The sequence below is a fragment of the Drosophila melanogaster genome, chromosome 2R, assembly GCF_000001215.4.
Source record: "Drosophila melanogaster chromosome 2R".
NCBI lineage: Eukaryota > Metazoa > Arthropoda > Insecta > Diptera > Drosophilidae > Drosophila > Drosophila melanogaster.
Window position 1 is genome coordinate 21,843,695 of NT_033778.4, and position 24,558 is coordinate 21,868,252.

The 24,558-nt window shown below is 41.0% G+C and overlaps 2 protein-coding genes and 1 non-coding gene across 3 annotated transcripts; 1 reads left to right on the top strand and 2 right to left on the bottom strand.

Annotated features, from left to right (window-relative positions):
* Positions 1-4,712: 4,712 nt before the first annotated feature.
* Positions 4,713-4,784, bottom strand: tRNA:Gly-TCC-2-2 (transfer RNA:Glycine-TCC 2-2). The gene has a single exon. It is a non-coding gene; the product is annotated as a tRNA-Gly (tRNA).
* A 12,346-nt stretch (positions 4,785-17,130) lies between these two features.
* Positions 17,131-18,300, top strand: CG9294 (uncharacterized protein). The gene is made up of 2 exons (NM_206198.2): positions 17,131-17,885; positions 17,941-18,300. The coding sequence occupies exons 1-2, from the start codon at positions 17,157-17,159 to the stop codon at positions 18,268-18,270; spliced, it is 1,059 nt and encodes a 352-aa protein (NP_995920.1). The 5' UTR covers positions 17,131-17,156; the 3' UTR covers positions 18,271-18,300.
* A 2,875-nt stretch (positions 18,301-21,175) lies between these two features.
* Positions 21,176-23,165, bottom strand: comr (cookie monster). Its single transcript, NM_137773.2, has one exon. It carries the CDS (start codon positions 23,097-23,099, stop codon positions 21,297-21,299), a length of 1,803 nt encoding a protein of 600 aa, NP_611617.1. The 5' UTR covers positions 23,100-23,165; the 3' UTR covers positions 21,176-21,296.
* Between the last annotated feature and the right edge of the window lie 1,393 nt (positions 23,166-24,558).

The following is a 24,558-nucleotide window of genomic DNA, read 5'->3' on the forward strand; positions in this document are numbered from 1 at the left end:
AGCAGGCGGAAAACGACGAGTTTTCTGTGCGAAAAAAGCCGCTGCCTGCCAGACTTTGCTTTTGACAAACTTATTAAAAAAGTTTCTGCCAGTTGGCAAATATCATAATCATCTGCATTTCAGATAGTACGTAGTTATTTTCCCCCCATTTTCACGGCCCATCATTTCCACCATAATCAGCGAGGACTGTGTTTGGCCTATGCCCTCCGACTTCAGCTCGTCATCGCCAGACATTTTACTTGCAAAGTTTACCACTAATGGCTTACGATGCTCTTTCAAAGCGCTTACGAGATTTGACTATAACCATTTATTTGGGCCTATCTAAAGTCCCTAAAATTAATTATAAGACACTTTGAATTTATTCTTTTATTCAACAATAGCTGCAGATGTGGATTAAAATTTGAAAATGATATTCACCGATCACAATATTTAATTCCATTTATTGGTTAGATATTCTTTCATTTTTAAGAGTATGCTGATTGCACTTAAAATTCAAACCACTCTCAATTAATTCAATTAATTATCAAATAGTTTATGCGTTTGTGTGTGTTTGTATGATTATGTGATTGAGATGATATGCAAATAGTTTTATCAACTGTTTATGCCATTCATACACAAGTTAAACAACAAAAGTGATGACAAAGTTGAGCACTTAAATGAAAATGCGCATTTTTGTTATTGCCTGTGCAAATTAATATGTGCATAACGCTGGTGGCCTTAATAAACAATTTTAATTAAATATTTCCCAAAGTATGTATTTATATTAATTTTTCCCACATATTTAGCTGGTCGAGATTGCTGAAATATTTTCACAGTCAAGGCGAGCATGCAAATTAGGCATGCTAATATGTTTGCCATTTATTAAAGAATTTAAATATTTAATTTTATGATTTTATTTAAGCTAATTACCATTTGTTGATTTACAGGCATACTTTTAGGGGTCGGAAATTAAAACGTTATGTTTCTGAATATTTCGAGTAAGGGGTATGGAGTAGTTTACTCCATGCAGGAAAGGCATTATTTATTTTTCATTTATTTATATGCGCGTAAGCCAAAGTTGGGCCGAGGAAATTGTGGTGCCACCGAGGGGCTTTTGGATAGTAAATTACAAAAGCGGACAGTTGCTTACCCCAGTGGTGCCAGTAGTGGGGCATGGGAGCGTCCAAGTTGCCCCGATCTCCTCACACCATGCCTCTAAAATAAAATGTTCAAGCTGTGCGTGCGGAAATTGAAGGCAACTTGCAACCGGGTGCTCATCCACTTGGTCTTCATAATTGCCTCGCGGTGCTTGGGCTAATAGAATTAGAATGTGCACCACATGAGCAATTTTCTGCAAATTTGTCGCTCGGCTCGTTGTATGTACATATATATATTTTGCAGCTGCCTTCGCAGAGGATCGCGTCTCTCTGCTCCCTGCATCCACGCTAATTAGTTGGCCAAGACCCCGGAGCAGGCCGCATAAAAATAAGCGAGCTGGAGGCCAGCGCTATGTGGATGCCATGTTCGGATCGGAGGAGTTGCAAGGAGGTGGCGGATGTCACCAAAGGTTGATTGGGATCAAGGTGAGAACGAAGTTGTTGCCGCCGCCATGGAGCCATGAAATGTCCACTTTATGGTGGGTGACTGTGGATGTGTGGAATTCAATGGGATGTTCTTTGTTTACTTTTTTTTTTTTTTGTTGGTAAGCCATTGGCAACAATGTATTCGGCCATGTTTTTCGGCATCGTTTTCTTTGTTTTGTTTTTTTCTGTTTGCCAGAGCTATTCAAGTAAGACCTATTTTAGACTTTTAATTGGGTATGGTAATGTTTAAATGTTTGGAATATCATAAATGTTTCAGAAAACATGAATCATGGATGTTACCTAGCTATATATATTTAAGCACAGTATTTTCCAGTATCAAATAACGGTTTAGCTATATAATTAGATATTAACAGCAAAATGCAATTAACTTGCACCATGACCGTTCGAAAAATTCGCGACAATTTAGCGACGCTGTGGAAATGCAAACCTCTACTGCCAAGAATTCGTGGTCCGCCGCATGACAACGGAAATTAAATTGCATGAAATTGGAAAATTATTACACGCAGGCACACAGAGAGAGTGGAAAATGCATTTGCATAGTGCTGAGGTAGCCATGCAATTTGGCCGGCCATTTAAGCCAAATTAAGGCCCCGTTGCAGGCACTACAGGCACTACTTGGCCTACAACTCCGTCTCTTTCGAAGTCTTCCGATGGCCATTCTAGTTGGTCATGACTATGTGGCGTATGTGCGTGTTTCTGGCGGTCACATGCAATCAAGGCTGCAATTTTCTTAACCAGTTTCCTTTAACCAGTTGACAATTCGTGTGCGTAACGCGGTCTAGAGCCCGTCACTTGGATTCTAGCCATATTTCTATCGCAAAACCAGACGCTGAGTGCACAGAAAAAAATAAACTTTCGGTAATATCTTAATAGATTCATTTTATACAAGGCGGTTTCTAATTGTAAAGAATATACACACTTATGTTTTTTTTTACCCCACATAACTTATTTTGTGATATCATGACATTTGTTTTTTCCAGTGCATGTCTGAGAGCCTCATCTTCGTGGGCTCCTTTCAGGTCTTTGGTTTTGGCATTGGCATGCATCGCCAATCAGTTGGCAGTTTGTTTGGCTTAATCGCCTGCGTAATTGATATGCGCCTCTCTGAGTATGCGTGTGTGTATCTGTGTGCCTTGGGAGGCGGGAGCCTAGGTTCCTTTTTTAATTAAACTCCACAGCTCGCTGGCTTTTAGCTGGCAATTTAACAGAGACATTAATGCGGGGAGCTTGTGGCCGGTGGATTGAGCGGCAGATTGGGCCAGATGCTAAATGGATGTGGAAATAGAATGAGATGACAGCGATTGATCTGGGGGAGTGTGCGTGTGTGGGGTCGGGCGGAGATTGGATCTGAAGGATTGCTGGTTGCTATAAGGAAAGATATTATCGTCTATAAGATGGGTGCTTTTGCATTTCAGATTGGCAGACCTAGGATTGATTTAAACGTATGGTATATAAGAAAATATTACCTACTAACAATACAACGATTTGAAATATTTCAACTTTTTTAAATTCTTTACAAATTAAAATTCGATCAAATATTATTTCATTTGAAACCCCATATTTGCGAATTCCTTTATGCGTATGTGCCAAAAATTACAATTGCAAATCATCCGTTTTTCAGGCGATTCTCTCGCGCCACCGATGGCCCTTTGACCTCGTTTAACCCTTGTCTGCCGGTGGCACAACGGTGGACAAAGACAAATATTGGGCCGCAATCACCCAGCTGTGAAGATGCCGCAGAGCAAACACAAACAGAATGCTGAGGCACATCAGCCACAGTGGGCAGCAAAAACGAAACAACGCCAGCTGACCAACGGTCGTCATAATACGAAGAGGCACACAGTAGCTGATACAAATATGCGAGTCCCAAATAAACAAAACGGAACCAAACGGGCGGGGAGCCAAATGAAAAGTGGGCGTGGAACTCATTGAAATGCCAAAAACGTAAAGCGAAGTTGAGCGAATTAAACCAAAAAGGGCAACAGCAAAGAAAAAATATTATTATATATATAAATCTTAAATGTATATAGACCATAAACACTATTTCAAACTAATATATTGATGTCATTTTATGGTTTGCCAGATACTTACCTTTCGATGGTGCTGCGGCATCTTGAAAATGCACTGAAGTACTCTATGCATATTCCAATGTTGCAAGTGTTGCAGCAACCACAACGATGCAGCAGCAACATCCGTGGGCCAACCAGCAACTTGAATAGTTTTTGAGAGCAATCCGAGGTCGGAAATTCCAATAAGTGCGTGACTTTGACCCTTTGGCTCCGCTGGCAGACACATAAATCGAGCTCCAAATCAATTATGTTTGCCGTCAGTGGGTCCTTATCTGCCACACTACTCCACATGGGGCTTGATTATAATCCAAGGTCAGTGCGTGTCGAGGGCCAAAATCATGTTGGGTATTTCACGCACGTTTCCAGCATTAATTGATATTTGCAGTAATACGCATAAGTCAAGAACAGGACAGCACCGAAATGAATAGCAAATGAGTTCCCAAGGAGGAGGATAAAAAGGAGGCCCAGTACTAGGGAAAATGTTAGTGCTCGGTACACCAGGAAGTGTATAAATGTTTAAGATGATTATGTGAATCATACTTACATACATAGCTAGCTCATCATAAGATTTTTCTACCTTTGCTAATAGTCGAAATGACAACATTTTTCGCAGGGTGTTTTGGCACTCTGAAAATCTGTTATTGAGAATTTAGTGCAAACAAAACGCTTTGCCATACGCAAACGGAATACTAATTAATCTCGGTTCAAGAATATTTAAACCCCTGCTTAGGACATCGTTTATTGACCTTGGACCGGACCAAAGATGTTCATCTGTAATGCGAACACCAAATTACAAGCTTAAATATTTGCACTTTGCATATAAGGCAATGTCAACCTTATTAAATTTTCAATGCAAATATTTGATATCATATTAATGGGTAGGAGTATATACCGCTAGGCTGCATAACAATACGTATTTTAGTTTCACTTGGAAGTTACAAAGTCATAGGTTTGCTTATCTTAAGTCATTCATGCAGCTATACGAGATATGCTGATACTGCAAAAATATGAACAAATATTTTTCAGAAATAAAAAAAAAAAACAACAAAAAGTTTACTTGTGCGTCGGCCGGGAATCGAACCCGGATCAACTGCTTGGAAGGCAACTATGCTGACCATTACACCACCGACGCCCCTTAAAAATAGTGAGCAAGTTAACCCCTATCACTCACGCCTTTACTCTCTTCTGATTGGAAGTGAAACGTGTTCTAAAAATAGAACAAACGATAGCCACGCTTAGCAAGTCTTAATTATTGAAATCTTTGTTTTCTCGCTTATCTAATTAGGTCAGCTTGGCAGCTATGACACACGTTCTATATTTCCGTAGGCTAAGTCAACAACTAATTCAATTTGGCATGTTGCCTCACAAACGGAGAGATAGTGAATTATATGTTTAGGAAACAATTTTAAATAAGTACTCTAACAACAACCGATTTAATCAAACGTAACAAGGCGGAATTTTCAGGTGCGTTTCGTCACTACGTTGAATTTATTAACTTGAAAACGTTAATTATGAAACTACTTATTTGCACCAAGCGAAAGAATATATAAAATGTAGCATTGTGGTACAAATTGATCTAAGTGACTTGAAAAAGGCCTCCAAAAATCGTATGACAAATTAGTCTTGCACAACCTTTGATTAGTGTTCCAACGCATTCAACTTTACTACCAGCTCCAAAAGTACTGTCAAATCTTTTATATGCAAATGCGGCGACCGATGGGTCAAATAACTCCACAAAAACACACCCACTCGGATGGAAACTAACAAAAGGTTAAAGCCAGACCACATGCGGTCCACGAGCCAAACTATTTATTACCCACCAACCTTAGCTCTTTTGTACTCGAATATTTATTTTCCGCCTGGTGAACCGTGTAAAAACGAAAGACAAACAGCAGTTCGAGCCTAAATAAGCGAACCGTGTTTGGCTGTGATCTTTGACATGGACTCCCTAAAGTTATTTTGAATCGATCTCCCATGTATTTAATTAATTTGTATGATCCGCTCACAGCGTGTCGGTAATTTCCCGTATCCGAAAGCATTTTGCCGGGCCGAACAAATCGCAGGCAATACATCAAAATCTATCAAACGAATGCCCATTTTACATGGCTACCTTTTTCGACCACTCTTTGCGGCACATAATTGATGGGACTCTGCTGGGATTGTGGGATACGATGGGTTTTCATCTTCAAAAAAAAAAGGAGAAAATAAAAGGGGGAAACAATGAAGTTGACACTGATGCCAAATGATGTCATTGCCGGAGTTACAAAGTCGGACTTTGTAATATTTTCGAACCTGTTGCTCTCAAAAAAGAGTTTCTCCCCTCTAATTTATTTATTTCAATATTTCTTTTCTTTTGCTTTTTGGGTTGCTGGGTCCTATTGAGTTGTCTACTTTGGTTAATTGACTTCATTATTTGGGCTTAATCGCCTAACAAGGTTCTCCAGTTTTTTCAAAAGCTTTTTTTTTGTTAGTCATGGTGGATTTTGAAAGAAAGAGAATGACCGCAGATATTGTTTGATATTGGAGTTAATCTTTATTTGTTGCAGACGCAGCTGGAATGGGGATTAAATTGATTGAACTTGAATTGGCTTTTAAATATTGAATTCTTTTGGTTTCATATGCCACACCGCTTAACTCATTAACTTTGCTTTGAGCATATGTAGAACATGAGACAAAGTTGTTAAATTTTGGCTTAGCATGTAAATTGCTAAAGCTTCTTGGGCTTATTTAGTAATTATTTTTCATGAGCCAATAAAGTTGCGTCTCGAGAATTGCTTGACTGGTTTTTCGAATGTAATGACTGTATGGGTGTGCGTATCAAACTAATTATGGACCACAAGAACGCTGCATTTAACAGTCCTTGAAATTACATATGCAAAATGCGAGAAAAAAACATATCCAAGAATGAATGGCTTGGAGAAAACCAGTAAAAACGGAACGGAAACTGCATAATCAAAAATCACAGCAAGCGGTAATCAACGGACCATATATTTTCAAGATGCCCAGCCCCCTTCGGCCCACAATCTGCTCCTCGAGGAGCCCACACACAGCAACTATGTACGGCGTTCGGGCCAGCCACACGGATGGGAATGGTCAAAACAAGTCCCCAGAGCCAAAGGATGCAAACTCATGTATGTGCACAGAGAGAAATTGGACTGCACTTCAAAAACTACTCATCCAAATGAGTAGACCTATAGAACTAAGTCATATGTGGTTTCTATATGGCCATTTCTTACAGTGTAATCTGCTGAATGGGCTAAAATTTGTACCGTGACTCGTCTGAAGCCCCCCATTTGCCATCCTCACCACATGCGGCATTCTGTTGAAAGGAACTTAGAGAGCGGTTGTCTAAGTTTCCAGACATTGAACTTGAATATGAATTTTTAATTGCATGCGGCATGCGAAACTTGCCCAAGCCAATTAATTACGCATCGATTTGTGACTCGGCAGGTTTTCGCTTATGGCCAAAACCCAAAGCCCACATCGAACAGAAATCCCATACCAAAATCCAAACGCCTGATGGGCAGTAACATTTGCATTTGACAGTGGGGCACAACTTAATTGTTGGCTCTTCTCGACTGACTTGGCAACTTTCGGAAATTGCTTAGTGGCAGGCTCGAGGGATGGGATTCGAAGTCATTAGTTTTGATTTGGGGCATCATCATGAGTGCGCCAGTCCTTTGCAAAAAGGGCTCATTCATCAATAATTTCCTGGTAAATCGCTGCAAACTGCATTTCGGAGTGATTGACATCTGTGCCTCCCGCACCTGTGACCTGATTCTCAGATCGTCATGAGTCACGGCATCGAGTTAACCAAGTCAACCTGTTCCGGCTCCATGGCCTCTGGCTAAAATTTACCTGCCTTTTGAATAATTTTCAATTAACTACACGTATACGAGAGTACGGCAGGGAATGCAGCGATGAATAATAATTTCATTTAAGTGTGCAATCTCTATATATATATTGCTATTTATGACGGCTGTGTTCCATTAAAAAGGAGCAGAAAAGAAAAAAAAAAGTAGAGAGGAGCGCACACACTCCATAAAGGCAAAACTAATCATACAATAAATGAATCCTCATCAATTCATGGACAGCAGGAGTTCCCATTCGATGAGAGCATCCATCCTGGCCGTTGTCCCGGTGAGTAAGCCACAGATAGGACCAAGTTGCGAGATCCCAGCTCCTATAGACTAGACCCCAAATGAGCAAACAGCAAAAGCAATAAAATTTATGTTAAGTAGCGCGCCCATAAATAGCCAAAAGCGGCAATGGACTGAGTGGCCATTGGACAGCATAGTCATCATCTTCTGGCCTTGACAATAGGAGCAAAAAAAAAAACAGGGTACACTCAGAAAAAAACAATTTTTACATAACACAAATGTTGAACGTAACTATGAATTTATACATCCTTAGTTTCGTTTCAATTGAAGAAGCACAATATGCAGATAAGTTTTGAAAACTCCACTATGTAATTTTGTTTAGTGCATTTGTGCAAAGATAGGGAGTGGGGCAAAAAATCGTGAAATCGTGGAATGATAAATGTCAAAGCAAATGACATAAATAATCGAATCGAGCGCAAACTCAGTCAGCCATGAAAGCGATGCGTTCCAAGGAGTTTGGACCCCGGAGGTCCAGGAGATGTGGCAGGAAATCGGGAAACCAAGGGGGTGTTTGCCTAGAGCCTATCAACGACATTGGCTCCATAAAGAGAATAATCGGAGGAGGGAATCGGAATATAGGAATCGAAATCCTTTAACGTCGCCAAGTGTGGTCCGTGGTTTCCATTTGCAGATCCGATAGCACGAGCCGCTCCTTTTTGGACTGGCGATGATGCCAATGCCAGGGCCAGGCAAAGAGGCATTCTCAATTATTGATAGATTATTTACTGTCAGTCAGCCAGCGAGTCGGGCAGGCAAGTCAGTCCGTCAATCCGTCAGTCAGGCAATGACATTGCCAATGGCCATTGTGCCTCGATTCCGGGAAGAAAAGCTCCGTCTCCGTCACAGTGCCATCGTCATCATCTCCCGATTCTTGTACGCGACTTACATTAATCATTAAGCCAAGCACTTTTTCCCCCTTCCAAACTTTCTGCCCTTGTGGAGCTGGTCTGTGCGTGCAATTTGTAGTTCTCTATAAAGCATCGGGCTGCGGCGGCGCCATATATCATAGATCCCAACTGGAATAACCAGAATTTGCATTAACACATCAACAAATGGATGAGGGTGATGGATTCATGGAAAAAAGTGTACATGCGAAGGGTATTACGCATATTACCTCTTTTTTAATAGTTTATATATAATTAAATTTACATATTTACTCCGTTTGATATAAATCACGTGCAGTAAGTGTTAGCGACCATGCCCCCTCCATCTATAAATCATTCCCGAATAGCCAGATCAAAATAAAATTCTTCGCCGATCATAAATCCCCATGGGGAGGAAATCGAGAAACACTTTCAGTGCCCAATTTCCATTTCCCACCTCATCTGGCCCGTTGGGCAGTAACCGCCCCGCATTTTCGATTTCAATACCTCCTGGCGGTGGGGCCGCTGCACACCTTTATGGCTCATTAACGACATGTCGTGGCAACCACGATAGCTTTTGCATCCCACAGGCAGCCGGAGTAGCCTCCTCCTCCTCCTCCTCCTCCTCCTACAGCTCCAACTCCTCTGGTTGCGGCAACAAAACGGGCTCAATAAAAATAAAAACTGTCTGTCGACCGACCGGACTGTAGGACAATAAAACAAAATGGCAATTTACGATTTTATTTACGAGCTGCCGCCAACAAGAGGAGAACCTGGTGGTATGGGTTAACTCAAGCACCCAGGAAAGCTATACAGTCCATATAGCGCAGATCCATCTGCGAAGGTGACTTGGGGAGTTTCGCAAGGAAAGGGAACTTCAAAAGGAGCCAGCGGCCCAAACAAAAATTTGTCATGCTCATTGCGCTGAAGCCCCCCAACATCTTCTGCATCTCCTCCTTTCGCTCTTTCGATTCCGAGTGAAATGGTTGTCTAAACTTGTGGAACTGCATAAATTATACGATTCTCGTATAGTTTGCGGCCACCAGGCGCAGCTGTCAACGCCCGTCCGCCCATTTTCCGATCCCTTTCCCATTCTTGCCCGCCCACAATTGTGAACTGGAGCAAATTGTCTTCTCCCGAGACTTCAAAAAATTGACCGACCTGCCGCACCCCTCAATAATGCACTTTAATGGGCGTGGTGCACACACGCACGCACAGACGCCTCCTATTTTTGGTACCATGTCCCCCAACCCCAAACGCAACTCCATCCAACCCCCAATATACATTGTGTGGCTTATTTTTGGGTATTTGTCTTAATTGAAAGTTTATTAGTGGCATTCGCCGGGCCCTTAATTAACTTTGTCATGCACTTCAGGTGTGAGTTTTTCGGGGGAGTTTCGAAAAACCGCGAAATTTTGGGGTTAGCCTTTAATGGTTTCAATTAGTCAAGGGGCGGGATAATTCAATAAGTGCCAGCTGTGAAGAAACTATGATTATCAAAGAAAAGTTAGTGCTGCAGTGCTTATCACCATTTGAAATGTTTTCCTGCATCATCCTCTGAAGAACTTCATGTTCCTAATTATAAGCAAAATACCCAAAAACTTAATGCTTTGATCTTCCAGCACTCTTCTGTTTATTACAATAATAAAACTTCACTCCAAATTTCCATCATAAAAACTACCGAAAAATCGACCAAGGCAAACGGGGGAAAAAAAATCGTAAAAACTTTCCCAAATCTGTTTTTCATTACGCTACTAGAAAAATTGAACTGCGCTGCAAAAGAAGCTATCTATCTTTGCCGAAAGTGCAGCCAGACGACAGTTAGAGGTAGTATGACATGAGTATGCGTTTGGAGAATGAGTTTGTATATGAATATGGAGCTCTCGAGTGGCGATGGCGCGTAATGCATCATAAATTCACATTAACACTTTGCAGACATGTGCGCTGCGGTCTCCCCTTGGGGCCGCACTTCTCATCTTCCTGCCCCGATCTTGGCCAGCCTCCACATTGTTGTCTGCTTTGCATTTATGGCCCTCATTTTGCGTTCTAAAAGATACATTTTGTGTGCCATTTGTGTCATCTATGCGGCGAGCGAACGTGTGAGTGTGTGCGGCGAGACCAGGAGAACTCATCTTCATACATCTGTTTCGCTTAGATTTTAGATGATATTATACTTGAATGTAATAATACCCTTTTAAGGGGGTGAAGTCTCCGAATGAAATTTCATATATCAGTCCACCCAATCTCAATTAATCAATATCAAAAACTAGATTAGAGACGCTTTAATATTTTATTAAGATTTTTTTACGTTTTTTTTTGTGCCAATCTAGGGTATACCCTCTTCGAGAGAAAGTATACACAGCACTTGTTCTGCGTTGTGTTTTTGCTGCTGTTAAAGATGCAATAAAGTGTTTTTTTTCCATCTTTGTGGGCCGTCGAAGGCGACGTTGCTTCAGAATATTTACTTTTTAATTTTTTATTGCCCATTTGAGTGCGTGGAAGCTTTTGGGCATTTGTCAATTTTCACGATTTACGATCGACATCATCATCAACATCAGGAGTAGCAAAACAAGAGCTTTTCGAAATGGAATAAGGAGGGAACTCCACTTGAGTGGCCCCGCCCCCTAAAGTCGCTGAAATCCCCTAGCTGAAAAGCGCCGACGACAGAACAAGATTTATGTTAATTTGTTGTGATTTATTGAATGATTTTTTATGGGAGTTTCACGCATGCTGCTGGCCTAAATTTTTCTCTGTTCCCCAGACATGGAAAACCGGCAGACAGACGGAGGCAACCAAAACATTTGACAAAACCAAATGACATTTTGAGTGCTCCGCATGTTTGGTTAATTGAAAAAGGAAAAGAAACGGCATTGAATCGAATGAAATTGAAAGACTCCTTTTGGCACAGTTGGAGCTCGTTGTGGCATGTTTAACCCCCTGTTGCCCCGCTCTTAACCCACCAATATGATCAATGTGCGTCTGTCATGCAAATTTAAATTTGTCCAAAACGAAAGGAGGGGTATGAGATGGAGATAGGCTTAAGACAAACCACAAGCCGCCACACAGGAAAAAAATGCGATTACCTTAAACTAAAAAAAAACATAAATTTTATATTTGAATGTAAGAAAATTTTTTTTTGGTTTTTAATAACCAATACATTTAAAAAAATCTACTAAACTTATGCATTTGAAGGAAAACTAGATGTTGTGGGGCATTTTGAAATACCTTCCACGTTTTTTATCAGAAAGTATCTTAAAAATGCAGTCGAAAATGAAAACCTTTTTTTTCGTATGTGCGTCGGGAAGTTGATGTTGCTTTTGGGCCTAGACAAGCGGCAAGTTAATTTATGCACAACAGCAAAAACAGTCGGCGGAACGGCAACAACACAATGCCAATAAAAGGCTGCAAGGCAGACATAACAACAACAACAACAACAACAACAGCAGCGGCAGAGACAACAACTACAACAATTTGAAAATTGTTTATGCGTCTGCGCAGCCGCAAAAGTCGCCTTCGTCTTTTGCCTTCTGCGACTTGTGGCGCGTTTAGTGTTAAACGCTTGATTAAAATTCTTGTAACTGCAACACTTTTGTGGCATGTGTTGTAGTTGCCGTTGCTGTTTCTGTTGTTGCCTTTGTTGTTGTTCGGGATCTTTATGGAGCGTGTTTTGTTTCATTTTCTTTTCTTTTTTTTTCAGCACAATGGTAGGGGTTTTTCTTCAGATAGTGGAGCGCATATAGTATCCAGATCGTGTGTTTCTTACCTGGCGGCTATGCGTCCCGGCTATTGTTGCTGCACTGCTGGTTGTTGCCGCTTGTTGCACGTTGCTCTTGTTCTTTTTTAATTGAATTGATTTGCATTTTTCACGCAGGCGTTGCTCATTGGGTTTGCTCTGCTGTCTGGCTATTTGCACTGTCATCAGTGGGTTAAGACAAACCAGAGGGGGTCGATTCGAGCACGGGGAAAGCAAAAAAGCACTGGCGAAAGCAGGAAATGTTTGCATTCGCGGGGCTGGCCAGTTAAATTAAGCCAAATTAAGAGGAGTATCTTTATTAAAGCGGATGTGCATCGGAATCATATGCATTTTATTAGTTATATATGGTAATTTAACAATGATTTAATGATTTATAATTTCTCCAGAAGTTGAAATTGAAATCAACCTGTTAGCTGCAAGAATTTTACAGATTTAATTACAATAAAATTTTACTCACTCCTGTCCTCTGGAAAAGTTTCCAAAGTTTCAATGAAATCGAATATTTGTTAATTATAGCTTACATGCATCAACGCCCGCCCCGAAAGAAAATTGTTATTAATTAATATGTAATTGTAATGGGCAGGCGGCATGACATGGACACACATGTGGGTGGTGCGGGGAATTTTGTGTCAAATCGCTGCTGGCTTTAACAAATTAATAAACTTGACCGTACACGAGAAAACCGCATAAATCAATTTCAGTAAAATGGCGCTAAACAATCATAAATAATAATTAAATGCTGTTCAAACTACTTTGGGCAATAAAACGCCCTCACACTGTCGAATTTCTCGTTCTGTCTGATAATTAAAAACTGTCGGTAATTATTGAAATTTGTGGCCAGCGTCAGACATTGGTTAACCGAATGGCGCGTAAATTACAAAAAATTACTCACAAAATTTAATTCAATTAATTGAGTCCGGCGAGCGAAAAGGGAGAAATGCGATGGAGATAACCTGGCTGTCATCTCTTTCACACGGCTCGTTAGTCGTTTGTTTGTTTCCGCTTCCTGTTCCGATTCCTGACATCCATCCAACCATGTGTAACGCCTAATTGGGCAAAAGGCAGTTACCTATCTATACATATATCCGCTGTATATATCTATATATACAAATATCGAGATATCCATCTCGAGTGGTCCCGGTGAACTTTCCACTTCTAATTGCACATTTGTATGCCTAATCGATCTGTCCGATTCGATTTGTTTTCACGTCTCTCATGGAATTTGTGTGCCATGTTGACTTTTTTCCATACTATACCATAACCCTGCCCCCTACCTCATGCCAAACTGATACCTTTCATCTACTGTGGGGCTTTTTCCTTCTTTCTTTCTCCTTTGAAGGTTACCTGTGGCCAGGTGTCCGTTTGAACGGTTAAAGCAAATGAAGCGTGACATTTTTCACATTTTCCCTTCGTTTTTCCGGTTGGGGGCGGAAATTGTTGGGGGTTGGGGCAAGTCAGCTCTATGCAAATTGGGTGCACGACAAAGGATTTCGATGGGTATGTTTTCTGAACAATCAATTGCTCTTTAACTGTTTGATAGCATGTGTAACAATGGAATGTACACGGTTAAATGGGTGGAATGTAAAAGTCAATCTATTACTCGAAAATCTACAGCTGTTCTTTTAAAAGTATTTTCTAGGTCATTTTCCTGACTCTATCTGCATCTTGCAATGACATCTTTCCGTTTGATTTTGGCAACATAATGTCTACTGTTCCACACTTTTTGCCCACTCATTTCTGCTTTGCAGCCCACTGTCCTTTACGATCTGTCATAAGCGGCTTAGCTGAAGTTGATTAGAAGCTCTCTCGTTCGCACATTGATTGCGTGTTGCAACAAACGCTGATCATGTAAATCCTAAGTTGCAAGTTTATGTGCTGCATGCCCTCTCTATGCGAGTATATATATACATATAAGTACGGACACCTATAGATATGGTGGTAGTGCTGGCCCGACGGCCACAAAACCCACATGCAACTTCATTTCGCCGTTGCACGCAATTAAAATCTTCATTAGCCGCGTTTAATTTCCACTTTTGATTAAAATAAAAAAAAAATAAACAAAATGAAAATGAAAAGGCGAAAAGACGAAAAGACGGGGCAGAAAGGCAGAAAAATCTTGTGACATGTGTCGCTGCTTATCGCCATCAGCCGGCAGCAACAAGTGGAGTTTTTCGAAAGGAGTTGGGGCTCTTTGGATCCGGTCCTCGGGCAGGACTCTTTGGATTCCAATTGGGATGGCAATGGGGACGGGGGAATACCGAGCTGGAGCCGGACACTTTGCCTGATTAACGTTGGCCGCTTCGCAGAGTCGCTATCAATGTTGGGCCTAAGTGACAGTTGACTTGTTTATCAATTGACAGACGTTGTTTTCCTTCTTATTTTACGTTTTTCCCCCTCTTTTTTTTTAAGTTTGGGTCGGCTAACTGTTAATAAGCTTGTTCTGCGGCCTGTGAAAATGTTGCTTTTAATTAAAAGTCACTGGAATGTTTTGGCTGATTTGCCTGCTGTTTTGTAAGCCGTATTTTAAAGCCCGATCCTGTCACGATAGCGGCCAAAGAGCTCATGTTCGACAACTAAGTAGTTGCCACAAGTCAAGATATTGTGTGTGTGCATAAATATTTGCCAGTCTTTGGCTTTAAATCATGTTCACGCCGATCAGCCTACGCAATGCAAAACATTCGGTTCTCACTCAGATAAGCTTAAATTCCCAGTATCCAAAAGTTATTTTGCAATTGAATATTTGGTTTGTGAAAGGGATTCGGATTGGGCAATTAAATGCGGCTCATTTAGCTATATTATTCGAAATAAATAATTCCATATTACTCAAACGAAGTTTTAACATGCGTAGTTTTATTAAAAGTAAATAACATTTCTCAACTATAATTTAACCCCTTTACTTAAACTTTCCACTTGGCTTATCTGTTTTCTTTTTTCTCTTGAAACTTGGGTCAGTTATTTATTTTTCGTCTAATTTCTGACTTCTGTTTCTCTGCCATTTTAATTGGTTTTCTTTTGCGGCTTGCAAGCACAAACAACAACGGTCGAAACTTCTTGGCAACCTAAACTTTATACTCCGACTGGACATGTTTATTACTTTGCCACAATTAAGCCGTATATTTCTTGGGCAAAAGCGGCTCCCCTGCTGATTTTCCACTCGCTTTTTTCACCCGCTGCCTGCAGTTGTGGGTCAGTGGATTACTTTTCCGGCTTGGCAGCATTGTTTTCCCAACTTCGAGTACTGCCGAGTGTCTCCCACTCGCTAATGAGCTGTCGCAACTTCAAAATGAAGTTCAATGTTGTGGCTTGTAAATCTCCCCACATGTGCTCCACTTTCCGGCAGAAGCCCATTTCCATAAATATCAATTAAGCGAGAGGAGCGACTATCAAAAGTGACAGAAACATGTGGATTCGTCTCTAGTTTCCCCGTAGAGTTGATTTGGCTCCTGGTCTTGTGGTCTTCTCGTTTCTCCACTGGCTACCTGGCCTACGCAGTTTTATAATTGGACAATTTACTGAGGTGCTGCCCCCTGGAAATGTTCGGCTGCCCCTCTAAACTCTTCAATTTGGTTCATCAGCTTCGGTAGTCATAGTCTGGAGTCTATAAAATGTAACTGGGGAAAATGTTACCATTTGGGCGTTGAAGCATGAAAAACCTACTGCCTCATGTGGGCGTGCCCATCGGAATTGAAGTCGTGTGCTGGGGTTACAGATACGCCCCAATGGATATTCCAATACCCCAAATTCAATTAGTTGAAGTCGAAAAGCTGTGCTCACAGTCGCATAAGCGGCTTAGTTTTCCACAAATACATAAACACCCTCACACACACACACACAAATGCGTTGAAATTGTTATGAAAATGCTTTCACTAATTTCCAGAGCTCTTCTAATTACACTTGGAGTTTGGGTCTAGCGTTTTTCCACCGAGATGATGTTACTACTTAGTCATTTGGCATCCACTAAGCGGTCACTAAGCGTCAATATTTCATGTCTAAGCCTATTACAGATTATTGTGCCAGCTTACTCAGACGCAAATGACAAGTGGCGGGAAAATCGGAGGAAAATCGCTGGAAAATGAAGGCTTGCGGGGCATGCCAACAATATGTGGAGTGTCGAGTCTTGATTGGTTCGCTTATTGGGCGGCTGATTTGCATTTGCTAAATAGTTGGACAAGTTTTTGGGAAACTTATTTAGGATTTCATTTACAAAATTCCGTGGGGATTAAACTTGCACAAAGCTTATATAGAATGTGATTCAGACATTAAAAAATAATTTCGTTCTATTTACAAATAAATTGATTTAACGAAAACTAATTACTTTGCTGGCATTATTTCATAACGAAATTCCACAGATTTTAAGTTGCGCTGGAATTCAAATTGCACATGTTTAATTTAAATCCCGAACTCATTAAAGCCGTTTAATTTAGCATTAATGAAAAGTGCAACACTCTGGTTGACTCCCCTCAAAACCCCTGACAAATATGGCCCCTTTTCATGTCAGTTCAAACCCTGATTGTTAGTTAACCTGCGAGGCATTTACACTTTGCTGGCAAACATTTCATGAATTCATTTGTGCGACAGCCTGGAAAATGTGTTGCCAAAATGAAAAGTTACCCAGCCACATGAAGGCAGCTGGCGGATAGAATGTAACGTGATTAGCAGCCAGATTTTCTGCTTTAAATAAATGATCCACCACACTATCCAGTTTAGTGGTGAAAAGTCCAAGGAAGATGAAGCTTCCATGGATTTTGATCGCTTTATTTTGCGGCTTGTGCAGTGGTTCAACCGAACGTAGAATTCGGCCAAATGAAGGAAAGATTTTCGAGTGGCTAGGTTCAATATTGCTACCTTCAACTACGACAACAACTTCAACTCCGGTAGTGGCAACAACTTCCACAACAACAAGGAGAACCACAACAACCAGCAGTACAACGAGCAGAACAACGACATCCAGAACCACAGTGGCAAACTTTCCCATTGAGAGGGATTGTGTTACTTGTCGCTGTGGCTTGATTAATACCTTGTACAAAATTGTCGGAGGTCAGGAGACCCGAGTTCATCAGTATCCTTGGATGGCTGTGATTCTGATATACAATCGCTTCTATTGCTCGGGATCGCTGATCAATGATCTGTATGTTCTGACAGCAGCCCATTGCGTGGAAGGTGTACCACCAGAACTAATCACGTTGCGATTTCTCGAACACAATCGTAGTCATTCCAATGATGATATAGTGATACAGAGATACGTATCCAGGGTGAAGGTACACGAATTGTATAATCCGCGGAGCTTTGATAACGATTTAGCAGTTCTACGGCTTAATCAACCGCTTGATATGAGGCATCATCGTTTGAGACCCATTTGTTTGCCCGTACAATCGTACAGTTTTGATCACGAACTGGGTATAGTTGCTGGTTGGGGAGCTCAGAGAGAAGGAGGATTCGGCACCGATACCTTAAGGGTAAGAAAACCGATTGAAGCTTGAAATGGGAACAATATAACATTAAGAAATTTAGGAAGTGGATGTTGTGGTGCTGCCTCAATCGGAGTGTCGCAATGGCACAACGTATAGGCCTGGACAAATTACGGATAACATGATGTGTGCTGGATATATCTCTGAGGGTGGCAAGGATGCCTGCAGCGGCGACAGTGGAGGACCTCTTCAGACCACCTTCGATGAGCAGCCGGGTCAATATCAGCTGGCGGGTATCGTTTCCTGGGGTGTCGGATGTGCCAGACCACAATCGCCTGGGGTTTACACCCGAGTCAATCAGTATCTTCGCTGGCTGGGCTCCAATACTCCAGGAGGCTGTCATTGCATGCCATACCCTGAGGAAGATTACTGAACTGAATCAGCAGATGAATAGTTTTTTATTGTAGCACCTTAAAAATATTAAAAAAATTAAGATAACTGTGCAGCAAACTCATGGTTAAACTGCTTTTTCAATAACAATTTATGCACCCACTTTTAACTAATTTATGCAAAGTGCACACAAATTTGCAACCAAGCAGCACATCGATCAAAAGTTGCTCACCAACTTTTTGGCTAGATTTTAGCAAATGTTGCATAAAGTACTTGGAAAACGCTCAGCTCATATCCCGGGGAGCACATCCATATCCATAACCACATCCTTAACTGCAGCCATTGGCAAATAAAAAAGCAATTTAAAACTGGGTTACAACACTTGAAGGCAAGCTATTTGGATCCTTTTACCTTTTTGGTGAAAAGTTTGCCAAGCAGATGGAACGAGGCCATATCTCATACATATAAATCCCGATTTGCTGGCGAATATTTTGTGCAATTTTGATTGTTATGCATTTTGCATTTGTGCAATCATAAAATAACTCCCTACCTGCTAGCAAAAATGGGAAGAAAGCCCAAGGACACGCCAAACTCACAGGAGCAAGTTTCACTGCATTTGGTGGCTAGTTCTACAGTCCGTATATAGCTTATTTACAAAGTTGGATTTGAAAAAGGCATACAGATAAGCGCAAAGTTTTTAACAAATGTACAACAAATTATTTACTCAGGGGAACTGGTAAATTGAGTTTCGATTTGTTGGTAATTGAGAGTTAAGGTTAGTAAGTTTGCACTACCAAAAAGAAAAGTTCTGAATTTGAATTCCAATTGAAGAAACTTTTAAAATTAGTAAATCCTAAAACGCTTTTGATTAAGAGTAATGGCCAATCAGTGATGATATTAGTGGAAAGTTTTTTAGGATATAATAACTCTTAAATGCCATTGTTTTTATGATTCCACTTTATTAGATCCGTAACTATATGGCCCACAGTCAACACCTCGTTTCCTTTGGCATTTTCCCACCACAAGACAAATTGCCAAACCTTATAGAGGAGATACATTCGTATTTGCCCCCATAAAGCATAGAGATACATATGTAAATAGTTTTACCGCCGCTTTGAATCATTAAAAATCTTTACGACTCCGTATTAAAGTCAGACAAAAAACGGGAAAAATACGAGAGGGAAGAGAGAAATACGAACAGTAAAGAAAACATTAATGCCTTGCCAATAAATTTGTCTCCCCAGCAGAAACTCGTAAAGATTTCCTACTCAAGCCCATAAAGCAGTCTCAAAAAAAAAAGTTTGTGAGCCTCAGAAGTTAAAGTACTGCCGACCTGCGTGGATTTCCAGCTAAACGACAAATAACTTGGCATTTAATAACTCTGCATTCGGAGGGCATTTCGACTTACCCCCCCCAAACTTCTTTGCCCCACCCCCACCTATCTGACTTCATTATAATGCAGCAAAAGTCCCGACTTTATTCCTGTTTCCATAATTTAATACTGGCGCGCTTTGTCGCAAACCGAATTTATGTGTTGAAACTAAAGCTGAGATTGTGGCCTTTGGACCGAAAAGGTGTGTGTGGATTGCATTAAATTGGTGCGTGAGAAGAAAAGAATCAACGAAATATTTGGATTAAAAACGATTCTAAAGCATCTATATATTCAAATCCCTACCCTGTAGCCCAAAATACAATATTTTCAATGTTAAGTTTACAAGTTCAAGCTACATGCATAGTTCAGTGATAATTTATTTGCCACGAACCAACTTTATGGATGTATTTTCCTAGGCACACGCTACACACACCCCCTACTATCGAATATCCCTGCTGTTTAGATCATCATTTAAACATCAAATTTAATAATCAGCCTGTCATGTTTATAATTGTGACTCTTGGGGGAAGGGATGGGAGTATGGCAGCCTGGTCCACTCGGCTCCTCGATGGGCAATCATGGCAAAAGCCACCGAAATGGAGAAGCAGAAACATTTCTCAGAAGGCAAAACATGACACATCTCATTATGAGGACTCCCAAAAGAACTCAACCGCAGAATCCCTCGCCTTCTCGCAGTTCGTGTGCTGCTGTCAGAGCATTTTGTTTATGATTTTGTAGCTGTCATAAAGTTATTAAAAGTATGTGACATTTTTATGACATTATGACGTCTTGACTCAAGGTTTCTCCTCTTTTGCCAACCGAAAAATCTGTTTTGGGATTTTTCGGAGGAGCGGAGCCGGCAAATAAGAGGATACCGGCTTTTGTTTTCAACGCTCCAGAGTTCTGCGAGTGGGACCAAACCGATTTGATCCGTCCGGCTGTCTTGAAATATGATATCAAATAAAAAGCAAATTAAAGACGATAAAAATCGTGTCTCGGCTCACGCTGAGTTATATATATAAAAAAAAAGCGCTTATTTTTTGCGCCTCTTGCAAATGCGGTGCGAGGTACACCACAAATCCGAAATCCCTTCGAAATCAAGTATCGTTTAAGTTTCGCTTTGGTTCTGGTTTTGGTTTTGGTTTCGTTTTCGGTTGCCTGTTGTTCATCTTGTTATTTGGTGGCTCATAAAACTTGTAAACATCCGACTGATTGTGCCCCTGTCTGGTTTTTTCCTTTATTTTCTGGTTATACGTTTTCGGTTTTTGTGAGTTCGTGTGGGTGCTGGCCCTCGGTTCGAATTGGTAAGATATTTCCAGATGATATTACACTTTTGATTGGCCTCGGTAATGGGGCACTGAGGGCGTGAGAGATCAAAGAGCGATAAGCGATTTAATTGCCCATATGTCCAAACTTATTGCCTTCGAAGAAGACCAACAAAAGCTATAATGAAAGGTTTAGATATGCCCAATGGAAGATGGTTAAAGGAATGGGCCTAAAGTTGAATAAACAAAAGATATGGCAGAGGTGAATGGTCCGAAGATGCGTACCGTAAGTTTTAAATAAAATCCTCTTTAAAGTTACTAAATAACGTTTAATTGTTTGGTGCACAAATCCACACAGTCAAGTATTTGATTTAACAAATAATAACTCCTAGTTGCCTTAGATATACCATACAATTCCAATGAGTGGCAGACTCAACGAGGATTTCGCTTGGAGTTGCGTAGATCATAGCGTCGGCTTTTTGGCGGTTCAGGAGGGTTCCTGTACTGCAAATTTTTGTAAACATAATCCTCGTCATCCTCGTCGAAGTAATCCTCTTCCTCGTCGTCGTCGTCATCATCCAGGTCATCGTATTGCGAATCCTGCACCTTGGTTTCGGTCGTTTCTTCTATGACTTGCTCCTCGAAATCAGTTCCTTCTTCAAGAGTATAGGAGATATTTTCGTCACTAGGCTTTAACTTAACGTTCTTTGGGTTTCTAGACTTAAAACCTTCATACACTTCGTCTGGCTTGAAATCTTCGCATTCGCTGGAACTGGAATGTACGGGTTTAGCTTGGCGTTTCGTGGGTTTGGCTTTGGTTTTGGCTCTTGGTTTGGGCTTTGCTTTAAACCTGGTGCTGGTCTGTGGAAGTTCCTCCTCTTCGTTAAGATTAGAACCGCCGCACAATTCCTGCATAGCCTGCTCCAAGTCCGAGTCCTCCACTACCTTGCGACCTGTAGATTTCATCTTCGCCGCCGCTGAGGTGGATGGCATGAAGTCCAAGTCGAGGTCCGATGAAATCGGTGGCAGGGCATCGTCTTCATCATCCGAGTAATTCATGCCGATTGGCAGATTCTGCTGGAAACCAATGGACTTATTGGTGGCATCCATAACTATTTCCTTGTAGCCGGTGATTTTGCTACCATAGCGCGGCAGATATTCGGAGAAGAACTCGTTGACTTTGAATAGCTCGACCTGGCCATAATAACCGGCATAATCGGGAGCTTGGCCAATTCCGATATTAATCACAGATTCGTGCGGCTTTACGAATTTCTCAAAGGAAACTTTACTGGGCGCTAAGTCTACGGGGGCGTTATTGATAGACGAACGCCCCCTCTTCACATTCAGTTGCGTCATAATGTTCTTGTTGAACATATCGTGATTGTTGCGATCCTTAAGGACACCCAGATCGGCTTGATATCCTAGCAGAGTTTGGAAATGACATCGAGCCACTTGCAGAGCAGAACGGGATGTGTAGGGAGTGGAGCAGAGATCTCCTCGCCGTACCATCCTGGAAATATGGGCATAGTTCGGGAGGTGCAGAGGTGGTCGTCGCGGCTCCGCCGTTCCCGGGCTTGAAATTTCAGGTATTTTCTCACATTCCTGAGCCAGTTTATGCAATTTGAGTAACTGACCCTTAACGAAATTTGGATTCCGATAGATCAGCGTGATGTTGGTGGCTGAGGATTTACGCACATCCTTCAATGAAACGCGTTCGAATCCGTGGGCCAATAGAGTGCCCGTAAATTGCAATGTATTTCGACAATGAAACATGGAACACCCGCTGGACAAATGCTCCTGCATACCCTGGTAATCGACCTCCAGTTCGCGGCCATTTGCCGACCACTTGAGGTAGTGAATGGAGCTATTATCGGTGGCCAGGAACAGTTTCACGACGAATGCATAATGGAGTAGAGGATGGCTTTTTGGCGTTTCCGGGATATGGATACCCAATTGTCGGTAAATCCGCCTGTGATTCTCCGCTGCCTTCTTATTGATGTCGGAAACAGGTTTAACTGCCAGATCGAGGGGCTCCTTCTGCAAAGGATTTCTTTCGAAATCTTCCAGCGGATCCTCGGAGTCCACAAAATCCAGAAACTCGGGGCTATCCGCTGGCGTCCTGGACTCCTGCTGTTCCAACTCATTTGTCCAACTTGTTGCTGCGTCTTCTTCATATTCATCACCACTTTCATTGACCTGCTGTGACTGGCCCAAAGTGTCTTGGTTCCCCGACATTATCCTTTTGTATTTACAAACTTCGATGACTTTTTAGTTCTCAAACAAATATTCGGGCAAACGAGCAAGCCGGAAAAATATGAGGACTGACAAACGAAATGTTGGCCCACTTTAAGGGTTGCCCTGCTGTTGTTTTCCATTCGGAAAAAGTGTTGCTAAGTTTTTCTGTTATCCTTTACAGTTTCTATCGATGATTTTTAAGAAAACACACTCTCATCGGTGTACTTTAAGCAGTCACACTTAATGTTCAAAACTTCTTTTTTTTACATGTTAAATAAGCCTTGCATTCCACTATTATTATTCTGCTGCCAAAAATTCTTATTGATAAATTAAAGTTACACAATTTAGCTTTAGTGAAAGAGTAGACAGGCGAAAACCAAACAAAGCTCCTTTCATTTTATTTGAATGCACTTCATGTTTTGTTTGCAATAAATCTATTGTTATTTATAACCCCAAAACCCCCAGTTTTAACCCTCCCATTTGTTTCCAAGGGCGGCAAAGTTCAAAAAGGAAAGTAAGGGAAGCCTTTCAATTGGGGATTCATGGGCTATATCAACAATAATGCAGACCAAAGCCGAGACAACAAAAAGCCGCCAACACTGGCACTCAACTGGTCTATAACCAGTCAATGAGAAAGAGAGGGTGACACTGTGCCGAAAGAGATAGCTTTAAATTGACATTCATATGAATATTTAATACACATCCTTTAATCACGAATCATCCATGGCGAACACCCCCCCAATTATTCTGACTGATGCACGATATTTGGATGAACAAACTGCTGAGTTTTTGGCACAGGCGAAAAAAATCGGACTGACAAGAATTTTATGCAATAATCTCACGTGTCACCAGGAGTAAATTAAAAAAATGTCGTCAGCTGCTTGAATCTATTGAATATTATAATACCCTGCTCTTTATAGCTTCTTTAGTTATTGGTAAATTACTGATGTGAATAGTTCGTCTAGTGAATATAATTATGCATTTCATTGCTCAATTTCTTTGGCGAATATTTCCGCCAATTTTATTGTTCTTTTATTACACTAGTTGTAATGTTTACAGTCCGAATTTGATGACAAAGTTGTAATTTCCGAGCGAAAATCATAGGGCAGCCCATGAAAAGCTGCATAACAAGAACAACGGCTGTATATGACGAATAAATTTACAAGTCCAGTTGGAAAAAAATAGTATACCAGCACGCACGTGATTTTGACAATGAAACCCCTTTCAATTTTTTCATTGCTTCCTATTTTTTGTTGCTCTTTCTTTTGGCGGAACGAAAAAGTTTCTTTTGTTGTACATTTTTTACGATCTGATTTAGTCGTGTGACGGAAGCCCTATATGAATTCATAAAAAGCACTACATAAGTTTCGGTTTCAGTTTAATTTTACGGGTAGAGAGCTAGAGGTCTTTATTTACTCCTTATCTGGGGACAACTATTGTTCAACTATATATGGAGATC